Source organism: Rhinichthys klamathensis, unplaced genomic scaffold, assembly GCF_029890125.1.
Source record: "Rhinichthys klamathensis goyatoka isolate OS25496 unplaced genomic scaffold, OSU_Roscu_1.1 h1tg000603l_1, whole genome shotgun sequence".
Lineage (NCBI taxonomy): Eukaryota > Metazoa > Chordata > Actinopteri > Cypriniformes > Leuciscidae > Rhinichthys > Rhinichthys klamathensis.
The window spans coordinates 1,270,044-1,295,396 of record NW_026607058.1 but is presented as its reverse complement, the minus strand read 5'-3'; the positions used below and the strand labels follow the sequence as shown (position 1 = coordinate 1,295,396).

The following is a 25,353-nucleotide window of genomic DNA, read 5'->3' as shown; positions in this document are numbered from 1 at the left end:
GCCATCTCTCCCACACTTCTACCAGCTCTCACACACATTATCAACTCATCCCTCCACACTGGCATTTTCCCTACAGCATTTAAGCAGGCTCGGGTAACCCCTCTGCTTTAAAAATCAACATTAAACACATCACTTCTAGAGAACTACAGACCTGTCTCTCTCCTACCATTCATTGCGAAAACACTTGAACGAGTTACTTTTAACCAAGTATCATCCTTCCTGTCTCTGAACAACCAGCTGGATGTCAACCAATCTGGCTTCAAGAAAGGACATTCAACTGAGACTGCATTGCTGTCAGTCACGGAAGCCCTGCGGGTCGCAAAAGCTGCTTCCAAATCATCAGTTCTCTTTCTACTGGACCTGTCTGCTGCCTTCGACACTGTGAATCATCAGATCCTCTTGTTCGCCCTCTCATCACTGGGCATCACTGGAACCTCCCTCAACTGGTTTAAGTCCTACCTCACAGGTAGGTCCTTCAAGGTCACATGGAGAGGTGAGGTATCCAAAGCACATCAACTGACCACAGGCGTTCCTCAGGGTTCAGTTCTCGGACCGCTCCTCTTCTCCATTTACACCACATCACTGGGACCTATCATACAGGCACATGGTTTCTCTTACCATTGCTATGCTGATGACACCCAGCTCTACCTCTCATTTCAACCAGATGACCCCACAGTAGCTGTACGGATCTCAAGCTGTCTGGCGGACATCTCTGCATGGATGAAGGAACATCACCTGCAGCTCAACCTGGCAAAGACTGAGCTTCTCGTCCTCCCTGCCAATCCGTCTCTACAGCACGACCTCACTATCCAGCTAGATTCATCCTCAATCACCCCATCAAGGTCGGTCAGAAATCTTGGAGTAATCTTTGATGATCAGCTGACCTTCACAGACCACATTACAAAGACAGCTCGATCATGCAGGTTTGCTATGCACAACATCAGGAAGATCAGGCCTTTCCTAACTGAGCATGCAACACAACTTCTCGTCCAGGCCCTGGTCATTTCTAGGCTTGATTACTGCAATGCTCTTCTGGCTGGACTTCCATCATGTGCAACTAAACCTCTACAAATGATCCAGAATGCTGCAGCTCGTCTGGTCTTCAACGAGCCCAAAAGGGCCCACGTCACTCCTCTGTTCATCTCTCTGCACTGGCTACCACTCGCTGCTCGCATCAAGTTCAAGGCTTTGACGCTTGCTTACAGATTGACCACAGGTTCAGCTCCCTCCTACTTCCACTCACTACTACAAGTCTACATCCCTACCAGAAGCCTACGATCGGTCTATGAGCGACGGCTCGTGGTACCATCACAGCGGGGCACAAAATCACTCTCCAGAACATTCTCATTCACAGTTCCATGCTGGTGGAATGATCTCCCCACCCTCATCCGGAATGCAGAATCCCTGACAACATTCAAAAGACAACTGAAAACTCATCTTTTCCGGGAGCACTTAACATAAAAAAAAAAAAAAAAAAAAATCCTTTCCTCTAAATCCTCGCTTGCCTGGCTTATGCTACTCCGAGCTATGTCTAAACTTTGTATTTTGAGCACTTCTTGCGTTGCTTTTGCCTCTTCACGATGACTCGCTTGGTTTAGTCCTCAGTTGTAAGTCGCTTTGGATAAAAGCGTCTGCTAAATGACTAAATGTAAATGTAAATGTAAATGTAAGTTACGCACACTCATACACGCGAACCCTCCACAGCTTTCAAGCGGAACATAACCAGTTGCGTCAAACTCTGGGGGCGGGACTAAGTTACGACTGTCAATAATTCACAACCCACCAATAAGAATTAACTTCACTGAGCCTTTTCAACAGCCGCCCCAATTTACGTTGTAAATTCTACTTTAGAAAAGGCTTATGAGTCTTTGTTATCATCAGGTAGTGGTGGCAAACGGACAAGTTTACTCACTGGTCGGATGTATTTCCGACCCTGCACTTGTACTTCAGCAGTTCTGATTTTCCCATCAGCCCCTGGTACTGTGGCTGAGACCTTACCCACTGGCCAGAGGGCTCGAGGCAATTGGTGATCCACTATCATCACTACTGTCCCAGTCTTTAAATCTTTGCCAGTCTCAGTCATCCACTTTGTACGAGTTTGCAGTTCAGGCAAGTATCTCTTGATGAAGTGGGCCCAAAAATGGTCGGCAAGGACCTGGCTATGTCTCCAGCGTCTTCTGCTAAGTAATTCGGACTCAGGGTATACAATTTGGGGTAAATCAGGGTCTGGCCGCCCCAATAACAGGCTGTTTGGAGTGATGGGGTCAACATCTGCTATGGCCGATGACACGTAACCCAGAGGTTTGGAGTTTAACATGCCTTCGATCTCTGTAAGCACTGTACTTAGCACTTCCTCAGTAACATGTTGGGCTCCAAGTGTAACATTGAGAGCAGATTTTAGAGACCTGATCTCCCTCTCCCACAATCCACCAAAATGAGGAGCTCCAGGGGGATTGAATTTGAACTGAATTTTCTGCTTTGCAAGCTGACTTTGCAGAGTGGGTTGCATGGCTGCAAATGCATCTGATAGTTCCCTTTCTCCTCCCTTGAAGTTTGTTCCCTGGTCAGAATAGAGTTCATGGGGAGTTCCTCTGCGTGCAATGAATCTGCGTAGGGCCATGAGGAATGAATCTGTATCAATTTTGGGAAGTAAATCAATGTAGACTCCTCTGGTCGTCATACATTTAAATATGATCCCCCAACGTTTTTCATTGCGCCGGCCTATTTTGATTGTGAAAGGCCCAAAACAATCAACACCTGTTGAATAAAAAGCTGGGCGGTAGAGATGGAGTCGGGCTGGTGGAAAAACAGCCATTTTTGGCACTTCAGGCTTTCCACGCCATTTTCTGCATTCACGACACTGATGTTGGTGCCGCCGTACTGCTTCTCGCCCTCTAATGATCCAGTATTTACGGCGTAACTCAGCAAATACTCTTTCTGGGCCAGGATGATGAAGTTTTCCATCATAATGTTGGATCAGGAGTTGACTGAGTGGGTGTTTGGGATCCATGACAATTGGGTGGGCAGTATCTGGCCTAAGCAGCTCACTACGTCGCAAACGGCCACCAACTCTTATGAGCCCAGTAGACTGGTCAATCTCTGGTGCAAGTGAGATTAATCTGCTGTTAGAAGGCAAAGATTTACCACATATTAATGTATCAAGTTCAACTGGGATACACATAGCTTGGGCTTGTTTCAAGAGTGAGATCTCAGCAGCTACGTAGTCTTGGGCTCATTGGCTTGTTTTAACTGTTCCTGTGCTTCATGTTCCACCAGTTGATCAAAACTGCGGTATGGTGAGAATTCTTGCATTATGTCAGAGAAATCTACTGTGGTCAAACTACAGAAGGTTACTTTCTTTTCTTCATCTGTGCTGTCTGGGACCAATTCCTCTGGGTCATTAGACCAGGTACTTGGGTCTTGCCACAAAAATTGTGGTCCTTTTTTTTTCAGTGACTTGGCACTGATAGTTGCTGAAGTGTTTTACCATGGGTAATGTCATCTGCAGGATTGTTTTCAGACTTCACATAATGCCATGCTTGAGAAGCAGTCAGCTCCTGAATTTCTGCAATTCTTGTGCCCACAAACACTTTATACCTGCATGAATCTGATTGGATCCAAGCTAAAACTGTCTTTGAGTCACTCCACAATGTCACCTGTTCAATGCTCAGGGTGAGTTCCTTTTCCAGAAGTCTTGCCAATTGAGCTCCACTGAGTGCTGCACAGAGTTCTAGCCTGGGAACAGATAACTGCCGCTTTGGTGCCACCCTTGATCTTGCTGTGATAAATGCAACCTCGACTTGGCCTTGAGGACTCTCTGTTCTAAGGTACGCCACTGACCCATAAGCATGATTTGAAGCATCACAGAATATGTGGATGTCTCTTTTGCACACTTTAGAATCCAGTTCTGTGCTAGTGTAGCATCGGGGTATAGCAATCTTGTTCAGGTACTGCAATTCTTCTTCCCATTCATGCCAGGCTTGCAAGAGGTCACTTGGTAGCAATGGGTCATCCCACTCCCGTTTTTTATCCCACAGTCTTTGTACCAGTACTTTGGCTCTAGTTGTGAAGGGGATAATATAGCCTAGTGGGTCGTACTGACTAGCTAAGACCTGATAGACATACCTCATTGTGGGAACTTGTGGTTCCTTCAGACGAGCTTTGTAACCAAGAGTGTCTGCTTGGCAAAGCCAATGTAGACCCAAGGTGGATTCAGAGACGTCCCATTGCTTTTCAGTAAGCCAAAGCTCATTTTTCTCAGATCTGGCTTCGACAGGAAGGTGTGCAACGACAGAAGGAATGTTGCTAGCCCATTGCCTTAACTCGAACCCACCAGATACCAGAAGAGCTTGAAGCTTGTTCACCAGTTCAGTCGCTTTGTCAGTAGAAGTTACACTCTGCAGGAAATTGTCCACATAGAAATGTTTCTCTACAGCCACACGTGTATCTTCTTCTGGATCTGTGTTCTCTTGGACATGTTTTTGGACAGCAAATGTTGCGCAGCATGGGCTGCATGTAGTCCCAAAAGGCAAAACCTGCCACTCATAGACACTGACTGGTGTATCACGTTGCATGTTTCTCCACAGAAATCTGAGGAGTGGTTTATCCTCTGGGAGAAGACGAATCTGGTGAAACATGCCCTTGATATCGCTTGTGATGGCAATCGCATGCTCTCTGAAATGGAGTAACACTCCTAGTAAAGTGGAAGTGAGGGTAGGCCCAGCTAGGAGGTACTTATTGAGGTTATGGCCTTGGTACTGAAAGGAACAGTTGTACACTACTCTGTGCTTTTCATTATGGTATACGATGTGGTGAGGTATGTACCATGATTCAGGGGTTTGATCAACTGCTTCATCAGCCAGCTTGACAACATAACCAGATTGATCCAGCCTTTCAATTTCTTGGTTGTATGCCTTTGACTGTTCGGGACTTTTACTGAGACGCCTTTCTAATGCTCTGAGGAGGGGAAGAACAGACTCTTTAGGCGCTTTCAATTGGGGCATGTCCTTTTTTCGCAGAAGCGGTGTGGCATAACGAAACACTCCATTTACGTTTACCCTTGCAGTCTTGGTCTCAAGCAGAGTGATGGCCTCCTGATCACAATGTGACCGTGTCACCACCTTCTCATTGCGGTATAGTAATATGTCAAGCTGCCAGAGTCTCTCAACATGCTGCAACAGCTCTGATGAGGTGGAAGTCACAGATGTGAAAAAGCATTGTTGCTCGGGGATTTGGTGCTGGAGTACATGAGCTGGCCCTTGCAGCGTCCAGCCTAATCTGGTTCGTATAGCAGCTGGCCCGCCTGGTGGGCCGAAGCACACTGGCTCCATGGGGATGATCAAATGGTGATGATCAGAGCCTATAAGCAACAATGGTTGAACCTGAGAAAAGGCATGAAGAGGCAGTCCTTTGAGATACGGGTATTTTTCTTGTAGAATGGAAACTGGATGTGAATGCTTGGCCAAGCCCAAATTCTCGGCTGTAAAGGCACCCGTTATCTTGAACCTTCTGCTTGGCTGAAATGCTGGGGACAGAGTGAAAGATACTTTTGTACCTTGTATGACTTGGGTGTCATGTCGAACTGTTCTCAAAGAGAGGGTTTCAGTCTGTCCATTAAGTTTAAGCTGCTGTGCTGCACCATGAAGCAGGATTGTACGTTCAGAGCCATCGTCCAAAATAGCATAAGCCATCATTGAATTTTTGCCATTATGCAACAGCACTTTACAGATTTTCAGAAGGACCTGGCTGCCACCTGCTGGACGATCCAGGTATAGCATCTGACTCTCTTGGGGTCTTTCGTGATAGTGCTTCATCTCTGTTGATTTGCTGTTGATGTCATGCAAGACAGTTAGATGTCTGCCATTGCAAGTTTTACATGTGGCTTTTAATTTGCACTGGGCTGCCTGATGTTTCCGTCCGCACCTCCAACATCTCTTATTTGACTTAATCCAGTTGGTTTTGAGCTCACTGGTAAGCTGCGTGAAGTTATTACACTGGTTAAGATAGTGGTGGTTATTGTCACAGTAATGACAGTACACATTATTGCCGGGGTTTTGGAATTCTGATGGTTTCGCAGCTGTAGGGTTTTTGGACTGATCCACATGCAAAATGGCTGCTGTCTGAAAAGTGTGCTTACGCTGTCGCGGAGCTTCTTTCTGCTGTCTAACATTTCCCCTCATTTCACTAGTATTGAGTTTACAGTCAGTGGGCTGCACCTGCAGCTCGAACTCAAGCCAGTGTGAAAAGTCAAGCAGGTTTGGAATTGGGTTTCTGAGGGGGTGAACATACCTCTTGAAGTTAGCCTTGAGATCATGAGGGAGTTTAGACATTAGTCTTGCCACATGTGAGCCACACTGCAATTCAACAGCTCCCTTCTCATCCAGCTGGTCAAGCATACCCACCAATGCTCGAACTCTGAGGGCAAACTTACGAAAGGCCTGAGTGTCTCCACTGCGAATATTTGGCCCGTCCATCAAGTCAGCAATTTTCTGCAATGCCAACTGATGCGGCTGTCCATAATGTTCAGTCAGCGATTGCATTGTATGGGTGTATGGATAACGAGAGTTGCTGTAAGAATCAGCGATTAAAAGGGCCTCTTCGAATTTCAGATGCTCAATCAGAATTTGATATTTAAACTGTTCAGTAGCATCGTATGGCAGCAAATTGTCAAGAGGTATTTTGAGCCTAGCGAACTGCCGTGGATCCTCCACTGTGAAATCTGGTATTGAAGGGTTTGGACCTCGGTAAATGCTCTCTCTAGTGGGAGGATGAGAGCGCTGAACAAAGTCTCTTGGATGATAATGATGCCTTGGGTGGTAATCATTTTGTTCTCTAAATCTGAAGTCAGCTGCAGGGGAAGGATGACGTATTTGTGGCTATGGTGGATTGTGTATTTGGTCATGTACATAGCCTGGGCTATATGCAGCGTGTACACTTATTTTGTGCGGAGGTTGCGATGTACATGGCGAATTTGGTTGATATTGCACATGCCTGTTCTTTGGTGTGGACTGCAATCTCATCTCTGCAAGTTCACCTGACAAATTAATTTCACCGTCTAGTTCCTCATCTGCCGAAACTTCCTCTCCATCCTCCATAACTGATTTTCCAATCTCTTTAGAAATCCGAGTACTCATTTGAGCTACTGGTGACTTGCTCCAACGTGGAGTAGGAACAGGGGGATGTTTCTTAGCTGCCTTTGTTAATGAGTGAGTGCGAGGCAAAGGCTCAGGACACTGTGATGCGTTGGTTTCATCCCTTTCAGAGCGGTGTGTCATGTCCTCAATGGTTTTATGCAGACGTCTGTTCTCTTCTCGTAGCTGCCAAATCACTGTTTGAGCATCTCTGTCTCCATACTGTTCTCCAGTATCCTCAGTAACATCACTTTGGTTAGTTCCATGCCACCTAGTGAAGGGTGTCATCCCGGCAGCACCCTCATTTCCCGACTCCCAGCGGTAAGGCTCTGTCTGCATCCTCAAAGTAGGAGGATATGTATGCTGGAAGCCACTGTAGTCCACCTCATAATCTTCCAAGTGGCGTGGAGGGCGTGATAGACGTTTACTGCGGACATCAGGCTCACACTGTGACTCTGAATGGGCTTTGGACATCTTATCCCATGGCAATCACCGCACTCCGGCTCGAAGGACCAATATTAAATAGTTTTCTGGACTGTATTGACTGGGTCTGACTTAATTGGGATCATCACGGGGCATCGGTAAGAATGCACAAAAGTCCAATCGCTGTTTTGGTTTTAATGGTAGGTTCAAGCCATCAACATACTCAATGCAGTGCATGAACAGATGTATGTGATATTTGGTCTGTAAGTGTGGTTTCTATAATAAGAACAGAAATACAAATAATCAGTTTACAGTAATGATAAGCATTTAACTCAAAAGAATAAACACGCGAGGATGCATGGCTATAAGTGCAAACAATAGACTATTAATATACGTGACTATCGTCTTATAACCATATCTCAATCGATTAATCTTCACAATCCACATAAATATGGCTTAATGACATCTGTAGTGTGTAAATGCTGAAGTAAACATATGGAACATATGAGTTGTTATTATTTCACTTAAATACAGCGCACATCGGATCACACGTGCAAAGATAATGCACACAGACATACTGCTAACATTAGCTTCACGGAGATACGAATTACCCTCAACATCAGAACGTTTCAACACATAATACAACAAATAGCAATATAAACAAGATTAAAGACGGTATATGTGGAAATTAAACTTACTTTCAAAGTTACGCACACTCATACACGCGAACCCTCCACAGCTTTCAAGCGGAACATAACCAGTTGCGTCAAACTCTGGGGGCGGGACTAAGTTACGACTGTCAATAATTCACAACCCACCAATAAGAATTAACTTCACTGAGCCTTTTCAACAAATCTAGTCTCGAGGTCATGAATGCATGAACTAACTTTTCTGCACCAGAAACAGATAGCATGTTACGTAGCAATGTTTCTAAGGTGGAAAAAGGCTGTTCTTGTAACATATGAAATATGATTTTCGAAAGAAAAGTTGCGGTCTAGTACAACACCCAGGTCTTTTACTGTAGTGGATAAAGTAACGAGACATCCTTCTAAATTAAAGTTGTATTGTAAGAGGTTTTGTGGGTAGTTTTTTGGACCAATAAGTAATACCTGCGTTTTATCTGAATTTAATAACAGGAAATTACACGTTATCCAGCATTTTATATCTTTAAGACACTCTGTCAATTTAGATGAGTTAGTGTATTCATCTGGTCGTGATGAAATATATAATTGAGTGTCATCAGCATAACAGTGGAAAATTTATTCCATGTTTTCTTATAATATTAATACATCAAGAGAGAGAAGGTATGATTTTATCATGTTATCATTTCAGTTTTGCATGGAATATTCATGCATATGATACAATAAAGTTGTTTAAAGTTAAATAGTAATGTATTGCATTGTTTTCATTTGCTTTGCACAATCAAGTTCAATGTAATCTAATAAAGAATATTCAACAGATCTGATCCACCATGCCAGCGCCTGGTGTGTGTTTAAACATTTTCTCGGAGCGTAATCTCAAAGATGGACAGGGATCTTCCAACAGGGTGCATTACTGTAGGTATATAGGTCATCTGTTCTGTACATCATTAACACAAAGTAAACTTTGTAATTGATGATCTGCATGTGTAGATTTGCTAAGTCTCAAACTGAATGCTCTCTACTCTCTTGCATGTATAATTATGTATTGAATAAGTTGCCCACTGGAGTAAAAAAAAGCTTTCTACTTCAATATACATGCTAATAAACATTCAACTGTGGTCACAAATCGAAAGGGAAATAAAAGAAAGAGTACAAAAGTCGATAGAGTGGTTATCTCTTCTCCTGCTCACCTTAGCTTTCACATCTAGACACACTCTCTAGACGCGCAGTTCTCATCATACCTCGAATTACCGTAAATGCTCTAAGTGACCGTTACAATGGGTAGGGTTATGGTTAGGGAATATAATATACAATTTGTACAGTATAAAAGTCATTATGTCAATGGAAAGTCCCCATAAAACATGGAAATATATACCTGTGTGTGTGTGTGTCTGAAGGTTTTATATTGTACTATAATTTATTGCTTCATGGGTTGAGCAGTTCATTCACTTATAAATAATTCAATTTTTACCTTTGATTTCATATTCTTTCTGCTTCGAATAGTGTAATATGTCAAGGTTTTATGGAGTAGTTCCTTGTTGACCGCACTTGCACGTCCCTTTAAATCAAGATGTTGCGTTATTGTTGGTGTAAAAAGTAGTGCTAGAGTGTTTTAGGGACAAAAACTGAAAATGTCTTGAAATAAACATGAGGATCGACATGCTAGACCTATATGTGTAATAATTGTCTCCAGACTCCAGAATATATACTGAGGTGTAACAGGGATGCCCCTATGTATCGGTCAAAAATGAGTATCGGACGATTGTGTAAAAACTAGCGGACATCGGCCGATTGTGTAAAAACACTTGGCCAATTGTATCCTGCCATTCATTCATTCATTCATTCAAACCTTTATTTAACCAGGATAAAAAAAACTCATTGAGATTAAAAATCTCTTTTACAAGAGTTTTGAGAGTTTTACAAGAGAGTTTTACAAGAGTTTTGATTTTCCAATCAAAAGGAGGCGGAGAAAATGATCAGACTGCAACTTAAACTGTGTGTGAAAATAATGCCTCTTGTTAGAGCTGTTTTTTTTATGCAGGTAACATTTTTTAGCACCGTTAACGCAATTGATTGTTGTTACACTTGTTACATTTACACTTGTCAACATAAAGTGACTCCTGTATCTGGATAACTGATCGGATCTGTGTTTCCCATGCAATATTTAAAATAAGTCTGTCATGGAAAAATAGCCCCTGTGCAAAGTCGACTTGAAGTGCTGGGTTTCTTTAAAAACTATTTTCAGTCGCCGGGCTATGTGTTTCAAATCTCGTAAAATGAGGAGTGGGAAGTTGCAAATAGTAATACATTGATGATCAAAACAGTAAAAAGAGACATGTGGGTCTGAAATCATTGCCAAATGTGGTGGGACAATTGTGCATTCTTTTTGCAGACAGTGAACAGCGGTGCAACTTTCGGGTGCAAAAGCAAACTTGCAGCGTTCAACTCTGTCTTCGCTCTTCATTGTCTCACAAAAGCCCCCAGCTCATGACCGTGCACAGGGTTTGTGTTACACTGACCTGCACATACGATGCGTTTCCATTACACTGAGATCCAATCACAATGCGTCCTCAACTCCTCTAGGACACACATTCTGATCACAAACGTGTTTACACTTGTCTTTCAGTGTGTGTGTGTGTGTGTGTGTGTGTGGACAACACCTGGACACAGGTCACATGCAGCTTACAGGGAACATTCTCAGAACTCTCATAGTTATGAACAAATATCCTTCTATAACATTATGTCTTCAATAAAGTTCTCAAAGCATTAGAACAAAAACTTTAATTGATAAATGGAACTTTTTTTCCTGAAATGTTTTATTTTGATGTTCGTTTAATGTTTTTTAAGGTCAGGGAGAGCATTCCACAGCCTGGGAGATCTCCCACAGAACAGAGCTTAGTCCGGGGGGGTTTCAGGAGATATGATGACACAGAACGGAGGGAACGTGTGGGAAGTTTGCGGGAAAAGGAGTTCCTTGAGGTAAGGAAGCATAAATGCACTGGTGTGTGAGGAGGGAGACCTTGTCCTGGATCCTGAGAGATCAGTGATTTGAGGATGAGGTGATGTGGTTGTATTTGCACACTCTCGTCCGGATCCTAGCAGCTTCTGGAGGCTTAGATAATCTATAGTTTGGCTTTTTAGCTTTAATAGCACCTTTGATTAGATTAGATGAATAACGAATATAGGCTAACTATAGAATCAATTCTTAATGCACATGTGAACGCCATCAGGTCACAGGTTCGCATTTAAAGTCTGTTTAGAGAGAACGCCGTCGTCTTAGCGGCCCCTAATTTGATTACAAATGATAATTTAGCTGGAAGAGAATCAATCAAAACTAACTTTAGCTGGAAATAACATTATTCAAAAATCGCTGTAAAGCCAAAACAATCTTTGCTACCGTAAATTGTATGTTTATCTCTGTAAAGCTGCTTTGAAACAATCTACATTGTTAAAAGCGCTATCTAAATGAAGATGACTTGACTTGATAAGCCTAACATTGTTTGCAAACCTTATGCTCTGTGCCCCATGGTTTTTACAATCATTAAATCAATCAATAATTATATCTCAGCTTTCAGTTTCATTCTGCTTATAATGTTTTGGACACTTAACAATTACAGTAAACTGCAGTCTAACATCAAAATAAGTTTTAGTTTTGGAGTGAATCCTACCACTGTAAAAGACTCGGCTCATTACGTACCATGACATTTGCACAATATTTAAATATTGACCTCAGAGCCATAAAGTTGCATCACACCTGGAGAAGAAGGCGGAGTCGGACTTTAAAAGGTACTACTCTTTGCTTAGGGAAGGACAGAATAATCTTCCAGCCACAGTAAGACAGAAAAGGTATGTTTTTAATCATTTCATGTTGTTATCATTTCAGTTTTTACATGGAATATTCCTGCATGAGAAGGAAACTGACATGCAAATGTTGTTTTAGTTTAGTCATGCACATACAGACATGGTGCAAAAGCATTTTCCAGAATGTCTGCGCAATTTGAATGCACCTAAACCAAAATTACATGAAGAAATAAGCATAAAGTTAAAGATTCATGGGTAACACTTTACAATTAGGTTCATTAGTTAACATTATTTAATGTTAACTAACATGACCTAACAATGAGCAAAACATTTGTATTTATTATTACAGTATTTATTAATCTTTGTTCATGTTAGTTACTAAAAAATACAACTGTTCATTGTTTGTTCATGTTAGTTCACAGTGAAGTATCTAATGTTAACAAATACAACCTTTGATTTTTAATAACGTATTAGTAAATGTTTAATTTAATATTACCTAAGATTAATAAATGCTGTAGAAGTATTGTTCATTCTTAGTTCATGTTAACTAATGTAGTTAACTGATGTTAACAAATGAGGCGTATTGTAAAGTGTTACCAATTCATGTATTTCCTTCATTTACTGTATTTCATAAGCTCTGTGCTCTGCATAAAAAAGCTTGATCTAATCTAAATCTAATCGACTGAAGGATAAAAGCAAAGTAAACAACTATAAAAGCTATTGAAGTTTTTGTTCACCATAATGCAGAGTGAAAGCAATGCGCTGCTTTCTATTCAGCAGATCTGATCCACAATGCCAGCGCCTGGTGTGTGTTTAAATGTTTTGTTGGAGCGTAATCTCAAAGATGGACAGGGATCTCCCAACAATCCGGAAAGGTTCCTGGATCAGGACTTCCAGCAGCTCAAGCGGTTCTGCCTGAAGGAAAGACTGCGGTTTACAGACAACTTGTTCCCCCCAGAGATGAAGTCGATCGGTTTTGGTCCTCTGAAGCGTGAAGAGCTCTGGAAAGTAGTGTGGAAAAGACCACATGTACGTGAACATCTGCAAACACAAACTCAACTAATAACTGATCTGATTATAGCAGAAACTCTCAGAAATTATGCTGATCATGATAGTCTTATGGTGTGTTCACACCGAACGCGAATTTAATTATTTGCGCGAGTAGATTAGCCTACATACAAAGTCAATGCAAAGACGCGAATAGACGCATCATTCGCGCCGGGCGTTGCTAATGACGCGAATTGGGCGACGCGTTTGCCGCGAATGTCTTCCGCGCAAGTTGAAAATTTTGAACTCGAGCGAATGTTCAAGCGTCTAACTAGTATTTGACGCTCTATTCGCGTTCGGTGTGAACACACCATTACACAGTAAATGCTAATGGTTCTCGTAATGCCTATTCATGTTGACTTTAAGGCATGAGTGGTAGTAAAGTGTACTAAAGGAACTGCAGAGTCATGCATGCTTTACTATAGTAAAGTAAATATAAACTAATCTATACTAAATATATTTAGTTTATGACTTTTTCAGAAGAACTTAATTAGGTCTGTCTGCTGTTGTTTCTTGGGTAACGCTTCATTTTACAGTAGCCTACTTACGTGTACTTACCTAGAAAGTACTGATATAAGGTAAGTACATGGGTTAGGGGTAGGTTTAGGCTTAGTACGTAGTTATTACCCAGTAATTGTAATTACTATAATAAGTACATAGTATGTACATGGGTATCAGGAAGTAAGCGTTACCGTTTCTTGATAGTGATTTGTACCCTTGTGATTCTGTGTGATCTGCTATATAGTGTGTGAAATAAATCATCTGTGTCCTTCAGGAACTGGTGCCGAACCCTGTTTACATTGTTCAAGGAACTTCAAGGTTTGACTTCCTTCAGGGCAGATTAGGTAGGTCTTCTGTGCTGTACAAAAAGTGAGGATCATACATAATTATGTGCCATTTAATATTAATAAACAAATCGCAACAGTGTCCACACCAAGCTTACATTACACCCTTGAAGCCTAAAATATATATTCGAAAAATAAATCATTAACACATAAATGCAACGAGCTAAAGCAAACCGAAACGAACTAACTATCATTTACAGATGGTGAAAATGTCAAAGGTCGCAGGTCTCAGTCACTTAATAGATAACGTGGCAGTGCAATAAATCAAACAGTGCGTACAGTATTAGATATTATTATATTAGATAAATACATGTGAATATAAACAGAAAATGTCAATAAACACATTTAGAAGAGAATAGAAGTTGAGCTTAAAACTAAATAATTCATTAGGTCAAATGTAAAAGTTACTTTAGGTAGAGAGATAAAAAAGCAAATGAAAACAAACACAGTTTAGAATATGTATGTGTGTGAGAGCGAGTGAGTGAGTGAATGAATGAATGAGTGTGTGTGTGTGTATGTGTGTGTGTGTACAGGTTTGGCTATATTTGTGACGGCCAAATGTCCTCACTTATGTAGTGAAATATTATGACGACCAACTAGTGAAGACATTTTACTGGTCCTCACTAGTTAAAAAGGCTTATAAACATGGGTAACACTTTACTTGAAGGGGTGTGCATAAGACTGACATGACACCTTCATAATCATGACATGACACATGTCATGAATATGAAGGAGAGTTTATGGATGTTTATGACAACTGTCATTAAGTGTCATTTGCTCAATTATGACATTTTTAATGCAAATATGACATTGTTTGAGATGTCTTTGTTATGACAACTTGACATAAACCAATACATCATAACCTGTCAGTGTCTTTGTCATGACAACTTGACATTACTAAGACAAAATAAATTGTCATAAATATGTCATAAACATGACATAGCAGATTAATCATCAAACTTAAGAAACCACTTAGCTTTATGGGTTATTAAACTGTTAAACTGTCTCATTAAACTGTCAGGTGGCTGGTTTTGACATTGGCTGTCATGAGGCCATTATAACTGTGTCATGAATATTTTTCTTGACCTCGACTACAGTGGTACACATTGAATTTGTCATTAACATGTTATAATGGCCTCATGACAGCCAATGTCAAAACCAACCACCTGACAGTTTAATGTAATGTTAACCCATAAAGCTAAGTGCTTTCTTAAGTTTGTAAATTAATCTGCTATATCATGTTTATGACAGGTTGTGTTGTTTTAGTAATGTCAAGTTGTCATGACAAAGACACTGACAGGTTATGATGTATTGGTTTATGTCAAGGTGTCATAACAAAGACATCTCAAACAATGTCATATTTGCATTAAAAATGTCATAATTGAGCGAATTACACTTAATGACAGTTGTCATAAACATGCATAACACCTCCTTCATATTCATGTCATGTCATGATTATGAAGGTGTCATATCAGTCTTATGCACACCCCTTCATGTAAAGTGTTACCTAAACTTGTTTTTCTACAATTATTTGCACATGTTTCTGTCATGGGTAGGTTTAGGGGTAGGGCTTGGGTTAGGCATTAGAAAGTATCATTAACCTGATATAAAATCAATGGTCTATGCAATGTCCTCACTAATATAGTGAAACAAACGTTTGTGTGTGTGTGTGTGTGTGTGTGTGTGTGTGTCTGAAGGTAACTGCTGGTTTCTGGCATCGGTTGGAGCTCTTACATCTCAAAAACGAATTATGAAGCAGGTTATCCAGGATGAACAAAATTTTTCTGTGGATTATGCAGGAATATTTCATTTTAAGGTGAATTTTTAAACCATTTTTGGCTGAACAATTCCTTTAAGAGTTAAAGCTTCTATATTTTATTAATAATAGCAAATCTCTCACCTTTTGTCTTCAGTTCTGGAGATTTGGATCATGGGTGGATGTGGTTATCGATGACAAACTACCAACTATTGATGGCCAACTCGTCTTTGTTCAGTCTAAAACACCAAATGAATTCTGGCCTGGTTTGTTAGAGAAAGCTTATGCTAAGTATGTTTCAGTTTAATAACAGACTGTTTTATATTGTACTATAATTTGAGCAGTTCATTCACTTATAAATAATCTAAATAAACAATCTTTTACCTTTGATTTCATATTCTTTCTGCTTCGAATAGCGTAATTTGTCCAGCAGAGCTGGTTAGTTTGGTTCACGGATCAGAACTTTTTTTTTTCTTTTTTTTTTAACTGCCCAGAAATAATGAATGGGAAAAAACTTCTATCTTTTCCAGAGTGTGCGGCTCTTATGCGGATATGGACGCGGGAAACATATCAGAAGCTCTCATGGACTTCACCGGTGGACCACACATGACCATTAAACTGAGCGAAGCATCAGACAAGCTGTGGGACACCATGAGACGAGCCAGCCAATCAGAATACCTGATGGGATGTGGCACTCCTGGAGGGGTAAAGACTGCGTCTCAAATATTAGCCTGTTATAAAGCAATAAAATAAAAAACAATGCATTATTATTATTATCACGTTACCTACCTGCTACAGTCATGATCACATTAAGTCTTAAATATAACTATAGAATCAATTCCTAATGCGCATGTGAACGCCATCCGGTCACAGGTTCGCGTTTAAAGTCTGTTTAGAGAGAACGCCGTCGTTTTAGCGGCCCCTAATTTGATAACAAATGATAATTTTGCTGGAAGTGAATCAATCAAAACTAACTTTAGCTGGAAATAACATTATTCAAAAATCGCTATAAAGCCAAAACAATCTCTGTTACCTTAAATTGTATGTTTATCTCTGTAAAGCTGCATTGAAACAATCTCCATTGTTAAAAGCGCTATATAAATGAAGATGACTTGACTTGACTTGACTTAAAATCACGTTGTTTCTTTTAGCAAGCAGGTCTGCTGCAAAATAATGTGTTACCCAATGGCCTTGTGGAAATGCATGCGTACACGGTCACAGGAGTTGCAGAGGTGAGAACTTCTTATATAAGACATCAGACTACTTAAAATGTGGTTTACAGTTTTACATTGATTGATTATGCATTTAGCATTTTATCCAAAGAGAAGCAAAAGCAATTAAAAGCCAACAAATATTTGTAATATACTGTACCATGCCAGATTTATTAGACGACAAGTTTTGAAGTGTTTAGTATCAGTAAGTTGTGTTTTTCCTGTGATCTTATGAGATGTTCTCTCACAGGTTGTATGTAGAGGTCGTCCAGTGAAGCTGGTGAGGATCTTTAACCCTTGGGGTCAGGGAGAGTGGAACAGAGACTGGAGCGACAGGTCTGAATCCTTGACATTTCTATATATAATTCCTCTACATCTATATGAAATCTTTGTCTCTTTAGATCGCCTTTGTGGGAATTTGTACGTCCCGAGGACCAAAAACACAAAGTTGTGCTTGACAATGGAGAATTCTGGTGAGCAGAACTAAGTTATTTTAGACCAATGCTTGTATCTCTTGAATATAAGGCGTGTTATTTAGTATATACCACGGTTTCATATCACAATTTTACAGCCAGTTTTCTGTCTCTGCAGGATGTCCATGGAGGATTTCTGCAGGAATTATTCAGATGTGGACATTTGTTGTTCGGACGTGAACGTTCTTGCTGGATCTCATTCTTCATCCTGGAAAACTGAAGTGCACAAAGGCCAGTGGGTGACTGGAACAACAGCTGGCGGCTGTCCAAATGACCTAGGTAAACTAACTCATGTTATACTATTCTTACTACAACTATTTTTATTATGGCTATGACTGCTACTATCTGGTTAAGCATAATCTGCTTGCAATAACATCAATCTCTATAGGGCACAGCTGATTGGTTCCTGCTGTATCGGTAGCCAATGAGCTCGCTGCTCAACCTTCAAATACTTGGTCAGCATTTGCCATAGCAGTTGCAGTGTGATTTTAGAAAACCCTCCACTAGGGCTGTCAAAATTGCTCAAAAATGACGTTCGAATATTCCCTCTAAAAAAAAACATATATTCGAACTATTCGAATATCTGGTTGCGCATTTTGTCAATGACGCGCATTACGTCAATAACAGGACAAATTAATACAAAGAGACACAACTACTTGTATAGGTAGTTTATTTAAGTTTAAACATATTTGACAACGTATTAACTTACACAAAAACAAGTAAATCAACTAATCACTCGCAGGCACTCTCTCTCTCTCTCTCTCTCTCTCTCTCGCCCTCACGCTCTCTGCGTATAACGGTTTAAATGAACAATAAACAAATGTTGGGTGCTGATCAAGAGTTTTGTGCAAGCAATTTAAGGTCGCGACTCTTGTCCTAAATATAGCAAGCTTCATGCAGTGATTGAAACAAATATTATTAACATTAATTGAAGTTTTACAGTATATAGAACCGACATTGAACGCTCCGAGCGACCTGTGCTGTGGTAAACTTCTGCTATAATGGCTATTTCGAGGGCTCTAGCCACGCCCCCTTGGCGGGCTCTGACGTGTATGATGTAATGCTAGCTCATTGGCGCACACGTTGGAGGCGCCCGCGCCATTGGATGTGCAGTTGCCGCAGCACAGCCAATGAGTGAGCCAGACACTCACTGTGCTATCTGTGCAGCTGGAAAATGCATTTTACATTTTAAGCTTCAGTATTTTGCCACTCGCAAAGCAGACAGCCGCGCCTCTGCTACTGCGGGCGTATTTTTCCACATGATTCGAATATTAATTTTCACCTTCGAATTTCTGTTTTTTAAAACTATTCGAATATATATTCGAATTTACAATATTCGTTGACAGCCCTAGCCTCCACCTTCCCCAGCTCCACCTGTATAGATCTGCTACGGGTAATTCATGTCCGTTATATTGTACAGCAGCAGCATGTTTTAAGCTGGGTTTTTACTCGTTTCTCATCACACCAGAACCCAGTTTGCCCGTCTAAATTAGTTGTTTATATTTACAAAATGAGCCCACAATAGCATAATAAGTCTTTTTAATGAACATAAAGGTCCATGTTTAATAAAAATGTTCACGAAACTTAATGAAATCTTAATGAGATCGTTAATTTAGTTGTATACATGTTCTCATATCCATATAATTTGTTCTAATGTCACAAGTAATAATCTCAAGGTTTACTGAGTTTTACACAATTCTTTTTGTAGTGTGGTAGAGGGCTTGGGTGCCACGTTGCATTCTGGGACGTGGCGGCCATGTTGATGGCCTCGCGAATGTAAACATACAGCAAGTCGAACGAGGAGAAGAAGCAAAGTTGGGAAAAAGAAAAGAAAGAAAAAAAATCCCTAAAAGGATGTGGAATTTACAAAGATAAGTTAAATAGGGAAGCCGGGGACCGGTATGTGGACAAAATCGGCACTATTAACGGTTTGGATCCATATGAAATTTCCAACAAATGGCGCTTTTCCACTGCTGGTACGGCTCAGTACGGTTCGGCTCGCTTCGCTTTTCCACTGCTGGTACGGCTCAGTACAGTTCGGCTCGCTTCGCTTTTCCACTGCTGGTACGGCTCAGTACGGTTCGGCTCGCTTCGCTTTTCCACTGCGTGGTACGACTCGTTTCGGCATGGCTCGGTTCGCTTTTCCACTGCAGTTAGTACCGCTTCAAAGTGTGTGGGATTATATAGTCTGACCGTTATAGTTTATCCGCTCCTCGGCAACCAACGAGAGGAACGTCTGCACTTCGTCCACTGACCACGATTCAGCCATTTCTTTTTTGGAAGTTTTTTTTCTTTCTTTTTTCTTCAAGCAAGTCAAGCAAGTAGTTTTAAAACAGGTGCTACAGCGGTGGCTGTGACTGGCCATTTAAATCTAGCGGGTTTGATGTCTCGCAAATACAATGACGCTGGTAGTGACGATTCTGTCTGACCTGCAGTGTGTTCATGTGACAGTATCGTTTTAGTATCGGTACGGTACCTTGTTTGTGGTGTGAAATAGTAACGCCAAATTAATCAAATTAAAACACACGACTGAGAGGGTGTACGATGTCTATAAACAGTGCGCAGTAGTCCGAGTAGCAGTGAAGGAGGCAATCAACATGGCGGCCACGCCAAGTAATGACGTCACGACGCCCAAGCCCGTGGTGGTGTATTAAAATAAACATTGTCACGTGTGTACCTTACTTCTTCTCTCTGCTGATTCCTGACGGTTTAGAGGACAATTACTCGAGTCGCCCCCTGTCGTTTTAAAGAATAGTACAACGGCGAGCGTGTCGAGTATAAATGCCTCGTCCGTTTGGGGAGGCGTGCGCGCAGTCAGTGGAGACTCGTGCTGCGGAGCCAGGCGACAGTATAAACAAGCTTTACTTGCTCACAGCAGTGTGTTGTGTTGTTTTAGAAACTGGAAGTAGCAAGTCCTGTATTTGTTCTGCAACAGCAGCAGCGATAATAACCAACAGCAATAACAGCAACAGCGAAGCAGACCTATTCCGCCAAGACCAAACATATCAACATTGTCATTTGTATCCATTACCTCGTCATGACAGAACTTTAGTTCAGAAAGTCAATCAGATGGTCATTCAAAAACAGCTTGGAAAGATTCAGTAAGAGTTTATTCAGTAAATAATTTATCAGGCTGATTCAAACCGATCGTTAGTTATTTTGAACAATTCGTTAGAAGAACTGTTTCTTTACGTTATTGTGTTCAGTGTTATGCTTTATCACCATGTTCCCTTTACATTACTCAACATACCTGCAGAGACTAAAGAAACAGAAGAGTACCGGCTGCTGGCCAGCAAGAATCATTCCCGGTGTTGTGTCGAAGTCTGACTCCCACCAGATTATGACCCTTGAGTCCCCAGTATAGGTAGGGTTAAGATTAGGTGTGGGGTTAGGACTAGGCAAACAGGTAGCGGCCTCAACGAGGGAGGGATTCATTTGTCAGGGAGTTAAAATATGGCACAACAGCAAACAGCAGAATCGCCTCGTGATTTCCATGTGGTTACTCACTTGCAAAACTGTTGCGCCCCCCTGAGAAACTTTTACGGAAAAAATTTGAGATTGCAGGAAAATGCTTTTTTGATCGCTTGCAAACTTTTTCACGAACTTTGCATTTGCTCGCTGAACTTCCGTGGAGAACGCAAAAGTGAACGAACGAAAGCATTGAAATGCATTTTTTCTGTCATCTAATGCACTCAATAGCCCTAAACAGATATAATATCCACCTGTTTCTCCAGCAACCAATGGGTGCTGATCTACTTCCGCTTTCCGGTATTGTGTTTCCTGTTCAGCGGCTAACCTCTACTTGCTTAGTTGCTAGCGTACCATGATATCGACAGAGAAGGCAAAATAACTTTGATTAGAATAAGTTGTGTTTAATTGTTGTTAATATGAGCTCAGGTTCAACTTGTGCCGTTGTTGATTGCCATAACAATTCAAGAAAATTAGGGATTTTGCCGGAAACGTCTTGCTTCGAACATCAACAACTTCGAAAAAATTACCCATGCTGTATGTTTAGCATTATTGACACTCTGACTGGGCTCTACTGCTGCCTTCAAAAATATAAAGCCGCTGTGTTTCTTCAACAATACCGTACCTATTTTGTTACTATGCAAGTAAGTAGCCTATATGCTTCTGTGCTTTTGTAATTACGCAAATTTTTTTTCGCCATCAACACCTTCAGAAAATAAAAGGTAATTAACAACGTCGATGTAGCTAACATCGGGCCATTGCTTCATGTCATCTAGCCACTCCGTCAGAAGGGATTGATGAGAGACTGTTACGGTACTGTCGTCACGACTTGTTAAAACATCCACGGTGTGTATCCACCTCCGTTTTTTGTCCATTTGTGCTTCATCCATGGAGAAACACCGGCTTTTACAGCAAACACGATAGCAAGCTACAAGGTATCAAACGTACACAAGCTTCGAACCGGAAAAGGACAACCGGCTTCCGGTTCAAACCCGCTATGAATCATGGGTAAATTCGCTAACCAGGAAAAAGGTGGATAGTATGGGTAGGTTAACGGGAGAGGTAGGTCAGGTTTCAGGACACCAGCTCACTTCAAGCACTGGTTAACAGACATTCCAGGATTTTATGAAGTTAGTACTTTGTTGCATGTCAAGTTTAAGCATGATATTGGGTTATTGGTTACATGATTAATGGTGGCTTGACAGTATTACAGAAACTTTCTATCTTAAACTTTACTTAAGATTTTTTTTAAAGTTGTATAAATTACAATGGCTACTAAACTTATAGTATAGGAGTCTGAGTTAGAATGCTTCTTTAAGAGGCCTATACATTACCATTCTCTCTTTTTTCTTCTTTTGCATTTATAGAGAGTTTTTCAAAGAATCCCCAGTTTCGTGTGACTCTTAAGGAGACTGTTGAAAACCCTAGAGATGAACGCTCTCCAAATCTCCTCGTGTCTCTCATTCAAAAATCTCACAAGCGAAACAGGCACTTGGCAACCAATTTCCATATTGGCTTTAACATTTATGAGGTGTGTAAAAAGCATTTTGAAAACTTGTCATGTATATTTTAAGACCTTCATTTGAATGCAATATTGAGTATTTAAACATTTTTTTTTTTAAACTCTTGCAGGTGCCAGCTCATGTACGTATTGAACCTGTTCCTGATACATTTGGTTGTATTTTAGGTTTTGCAGAGACAGAATAAATTTTTTTTTTTTACTTTTACTCCAGTTAAAGGACCAAAGGGAAAAATTCCCTGCCTCATTCTTCAGAAACGCCCGTCTTGCTGGAAAAAACAAAGCCTTCATCAATGCTCGGGAAATCATGGAGTTTTTCCGATTCAAAGCAGGCGATTACCTCATCGTTCCTTCAACTTTCCAGCCAAATGAAGCTTCATCCTTCCTTCTGACAGTCTATTCAAAGACAGAAGCCGTCATTGAGTAAGCCTTCGCATTATTAACATGAAGTGCTGAGCTAGTCGAGATGCTCAAACAAACGTGTTTATGATGTCTCTGCTTATTAAACTAGGATACGAGAAACATTCATAAAATCACATGCAGCAGTTTTAAAGTTTTTAGTATTATAATATAATGTAATGTTGGACTACACACATTTTGATTTTGTGTCTTCAGAGACAGTTCTGGATATGGCATAACAAGAACAAAGGTATATATACACATATATATACTTTTTTTTTTTTACATGTTACATATATATGTGTTCTGAAATTATATACAGTGCATTTTCTCAATTTATCTCAGATGATTCCCAGGGATAATGACGATTCTTTCCAGCTCTTTCTACAATACGCAGATAAGGTACACTCTCAGACAGTTTTGGATTATGAGGGAATGTGAATGATTATGATCAGATATACAACTAAAAGCAACTTAAAGACCCCACCTATGTAAATCGAAAAGGAAGTTGTTTATCTGCTATCTGATGTCTGTTTCTGTAAGTACGGAGAAGTGGATGCTGAGCGGCTTCAAAAACTTCTGAATGAGAATCTTTATGCAGGTGATGATGATTCAACCTTCCAGAGAAAAGTCACAATATTTTGAACGCCTTTATTCGCCAGTCATTTGTGATTCTGCATATGTTTTTTATCTGATCTCTTAGGACATTCCCAGAAAACCACAGGATTCAGCTTGGATTTGTGTAAGAGCATGGTGGCGCTGATGGATGTATCCTCTACTATAAAGGCTTTCAGACACTTGTGTTTGTCGTTTGCCATTTGTAAATTCTGGAACAAAAATCGAATTCATCTCATTTTACAAGTTGTTTGATGATGCTCTTTAACGCAACAATACAGCTCAGTGTCACTGGAAATCTCAGTGAATTTGAATGTCTCCGTTTGTGGAAACGAGCCGTTTTTCTAAAGGTAACGATCCATTGGAAGTTGTAAGAACAAATTTTTGCTTATAGTGGTCCATATTTTTTCTACATTACACATTACATACCGGTATATAAAATTGGTTGCATTTGCTTTTCTGGTCTGTTTCTCAGGATATTTTCTATGGCATGGATGTTTCACACACTGGAAGTCTGTCTCTGAATGAACTCAGAAATGCTCTTAAGGCTGCAGGTAACTCACTTCAAAGTCATAAACGTTACAACAACATTTAATCACCAAATGAATATGCTCATATATATATATTTTTTTTCAAGGGTTTGTATTGAGTGACAGTATGCTGAATCTCATGGCTCTCCGATACGGTAACGCTGGTGGTGAAATTACACTAGAAAACTTTGTTGTGCTCGTCCTGCGCATGGATTGCATGGCCAGTGAGTCTTTAGCCTATTGTCTTGTACTAGATATCAGATATCAATTATTGTATGCAATTTAAATCCTAAAAATAACACTTGAGATATCATGTCTAAGATTACGGAAGCGTATTGCATTCACTTGAGGAAAAAAAATCTACTCTGTTTTTCTGAATTAACGAGTTAATTATCTCAGAATTACGAGATAATTTTTCATGGAAAAAAGTTTTTGCTCTGTTTTTCTGAATTAACGAGTTATCTCAGAATTACACGATTTATTTTCATGAAAAAAAAGTTTTTGCTCTGTTTTTCTGAATTAACGAGTTAATTATCTCAGAATTATGAGATACATTTTTCTTGAAAAATATTTGTTTCACTCTGTTTTTATGAATTAATGAGTTACTCATAATTTTGAGATAATTAAGTCATAAATTCAGAAAAACAGAGCAAAAACTTTTTTCCATGAAAAATTATCTCGTAATTCTGAGATAATTAACTCGTTAATTCAGAAAAACAGAGTAGATTTTTTTTCCTCAAGTGAATGCAATACGCTTCAGTATAAGATAGATAAGTTAAATTCATAATAAATCATTTGTGAAGCATGCGTTATAAAGATAATGCAATGACAGCATAACATCCACACCTAACCTCTGTAGAGATATTATTGTCTGGATGATTTCTGTTAATCGCTGTCACTCACTGTAACTGATATTATTATTATTATCATCACCAGAAACATTCAAGAGGCTCGCTGCTGGCAGGCCAAACATGATGCTGGGAGAAAATGAAGTAATGTTTTTAAACAAATATTTAATTCATCAGAATTCAAAGTAAGATTAATAACAATCATAATGCATAACTCTGTTCTTGTAGTGGATGCATCTCACCATGTACTCATGAGCCAGAGAACGAGAAAAGGATCCTGGACAGACTTCTGTGACCTCAAGTATAACATACAGCAATAAAATAAAGAAATCTACTTTATTTTCATACTTGGCACATTTGCAAAATGGAGGCTCAACAACTATAATTTATTTGATTTTATTTTATTGTGCATAGGGTGATTGATTGGATTGTGCATTTTATTAAATACAGAATTAATTGTGTGGGGAGTTGTTTAACGTTTTCATTCAGATAACAGTAATCTAGTTTTGCTTCAATAGCACCATTGACAAGATGAACAAACCTTACACTGTTTGTTCATCTCGTCAATGGTGCTATTGAAGCAAAAGATTGAGCAATCCAATATTTACTAGATTTTTTACTATTAACTACATCATAAATGTGTTGTC

At 40.1% G+C, this 25,353-nt stretch overlaps 1 protein-coding gene across 2 annotated transcripts; it reads left to right on the top strand.

Annotated features, from left to right (window-relative positions):
- The first annotated feature begins 11,981 nt into the window (after nucleotides 1–11,981).
- Nucleotides 11,982–25,051, top strand: zgc:136872 (uncharacterized protein LOC678524 homolog). 2 transcript variants are annotated; one of them, XM_056240525.1, is made up of 22 exons: nucleotides 11,982–12,040; nucleotides 12,773–13,024; nucleotides 13,818–13,887; nucleotides 15,585–15,703; nucleotides 15,801–15,934; nucleotides 16,174–16,348; nucleotides 16,795–16,875; nucleotides 17,105–17,190; nucleotides 17,256–17,327; nucleotides 17,446–17,606; nucleotides 22,163–22,326; nucleotides 22,428–22,439; nucleotides 22,529–22,737; nucleotides 22,930–22,963; nucleotides 23,059–23,115; nucleotides 23,257–23,314; nucleotides 23,417–23,481; nucleotides 23,610–23,678; nucleotides 23,804–23,882; nucleotides 23,966–24,082; nucleotides 24,795–24,850; nucleotides 24,935–25,051. In XM_056240525.1, the coding sequence occupies exons 2-22, from the start codon at nucleotides 12,788–12,790 to the stop codon at nucleotides 24,959–24,961; spliced, it is 2,082 nt and encodes a 693-aa protein (XP_056096500.1). In that variant the 5' UTR covers nucleotides 11,982–12,040; nucleotides 12,773–12,787; the 3' UTR covers nucleotides 24,962–25,051. The 2 variants fall into 2 exon arrangements, with proteins under 2 accessions (XP_056096500.1, XP_056096502.1); XM_056240527.1 differs by having other exon boundaries at nucleotides 11,985–12,040; nucleotides 12,776–13,024.
- Nucleotides 25,052–25,353: the final 302 nt, after the last annotated feature.

Excerpts from the sequence above, each read along its gene's own strand:
- zgc:136872 (XM_056240525.1), top strand. The coding sequence starts at position 12,788 with ATGCCAGCGCCTGGTGTGTGTTTAAATGTTTTGTTGGAGCGTAATCTC. Across the intron at positions 17,191-17,255 it reads AACAGAGACTGGAGCGACAG|ATCGCCTTTGTGGGAATTTG; the intron begins GTCTGAATCCTT and ends TTGTCTCTTTAG. Across the intron at positions 23,679-23,803 it reads AACGAGCCGTTTTTCTAAAG|GATATTTTCTATGGCATGGA; the intron begins GTAACGATCCAT and ends TCTGTTTCTCAG.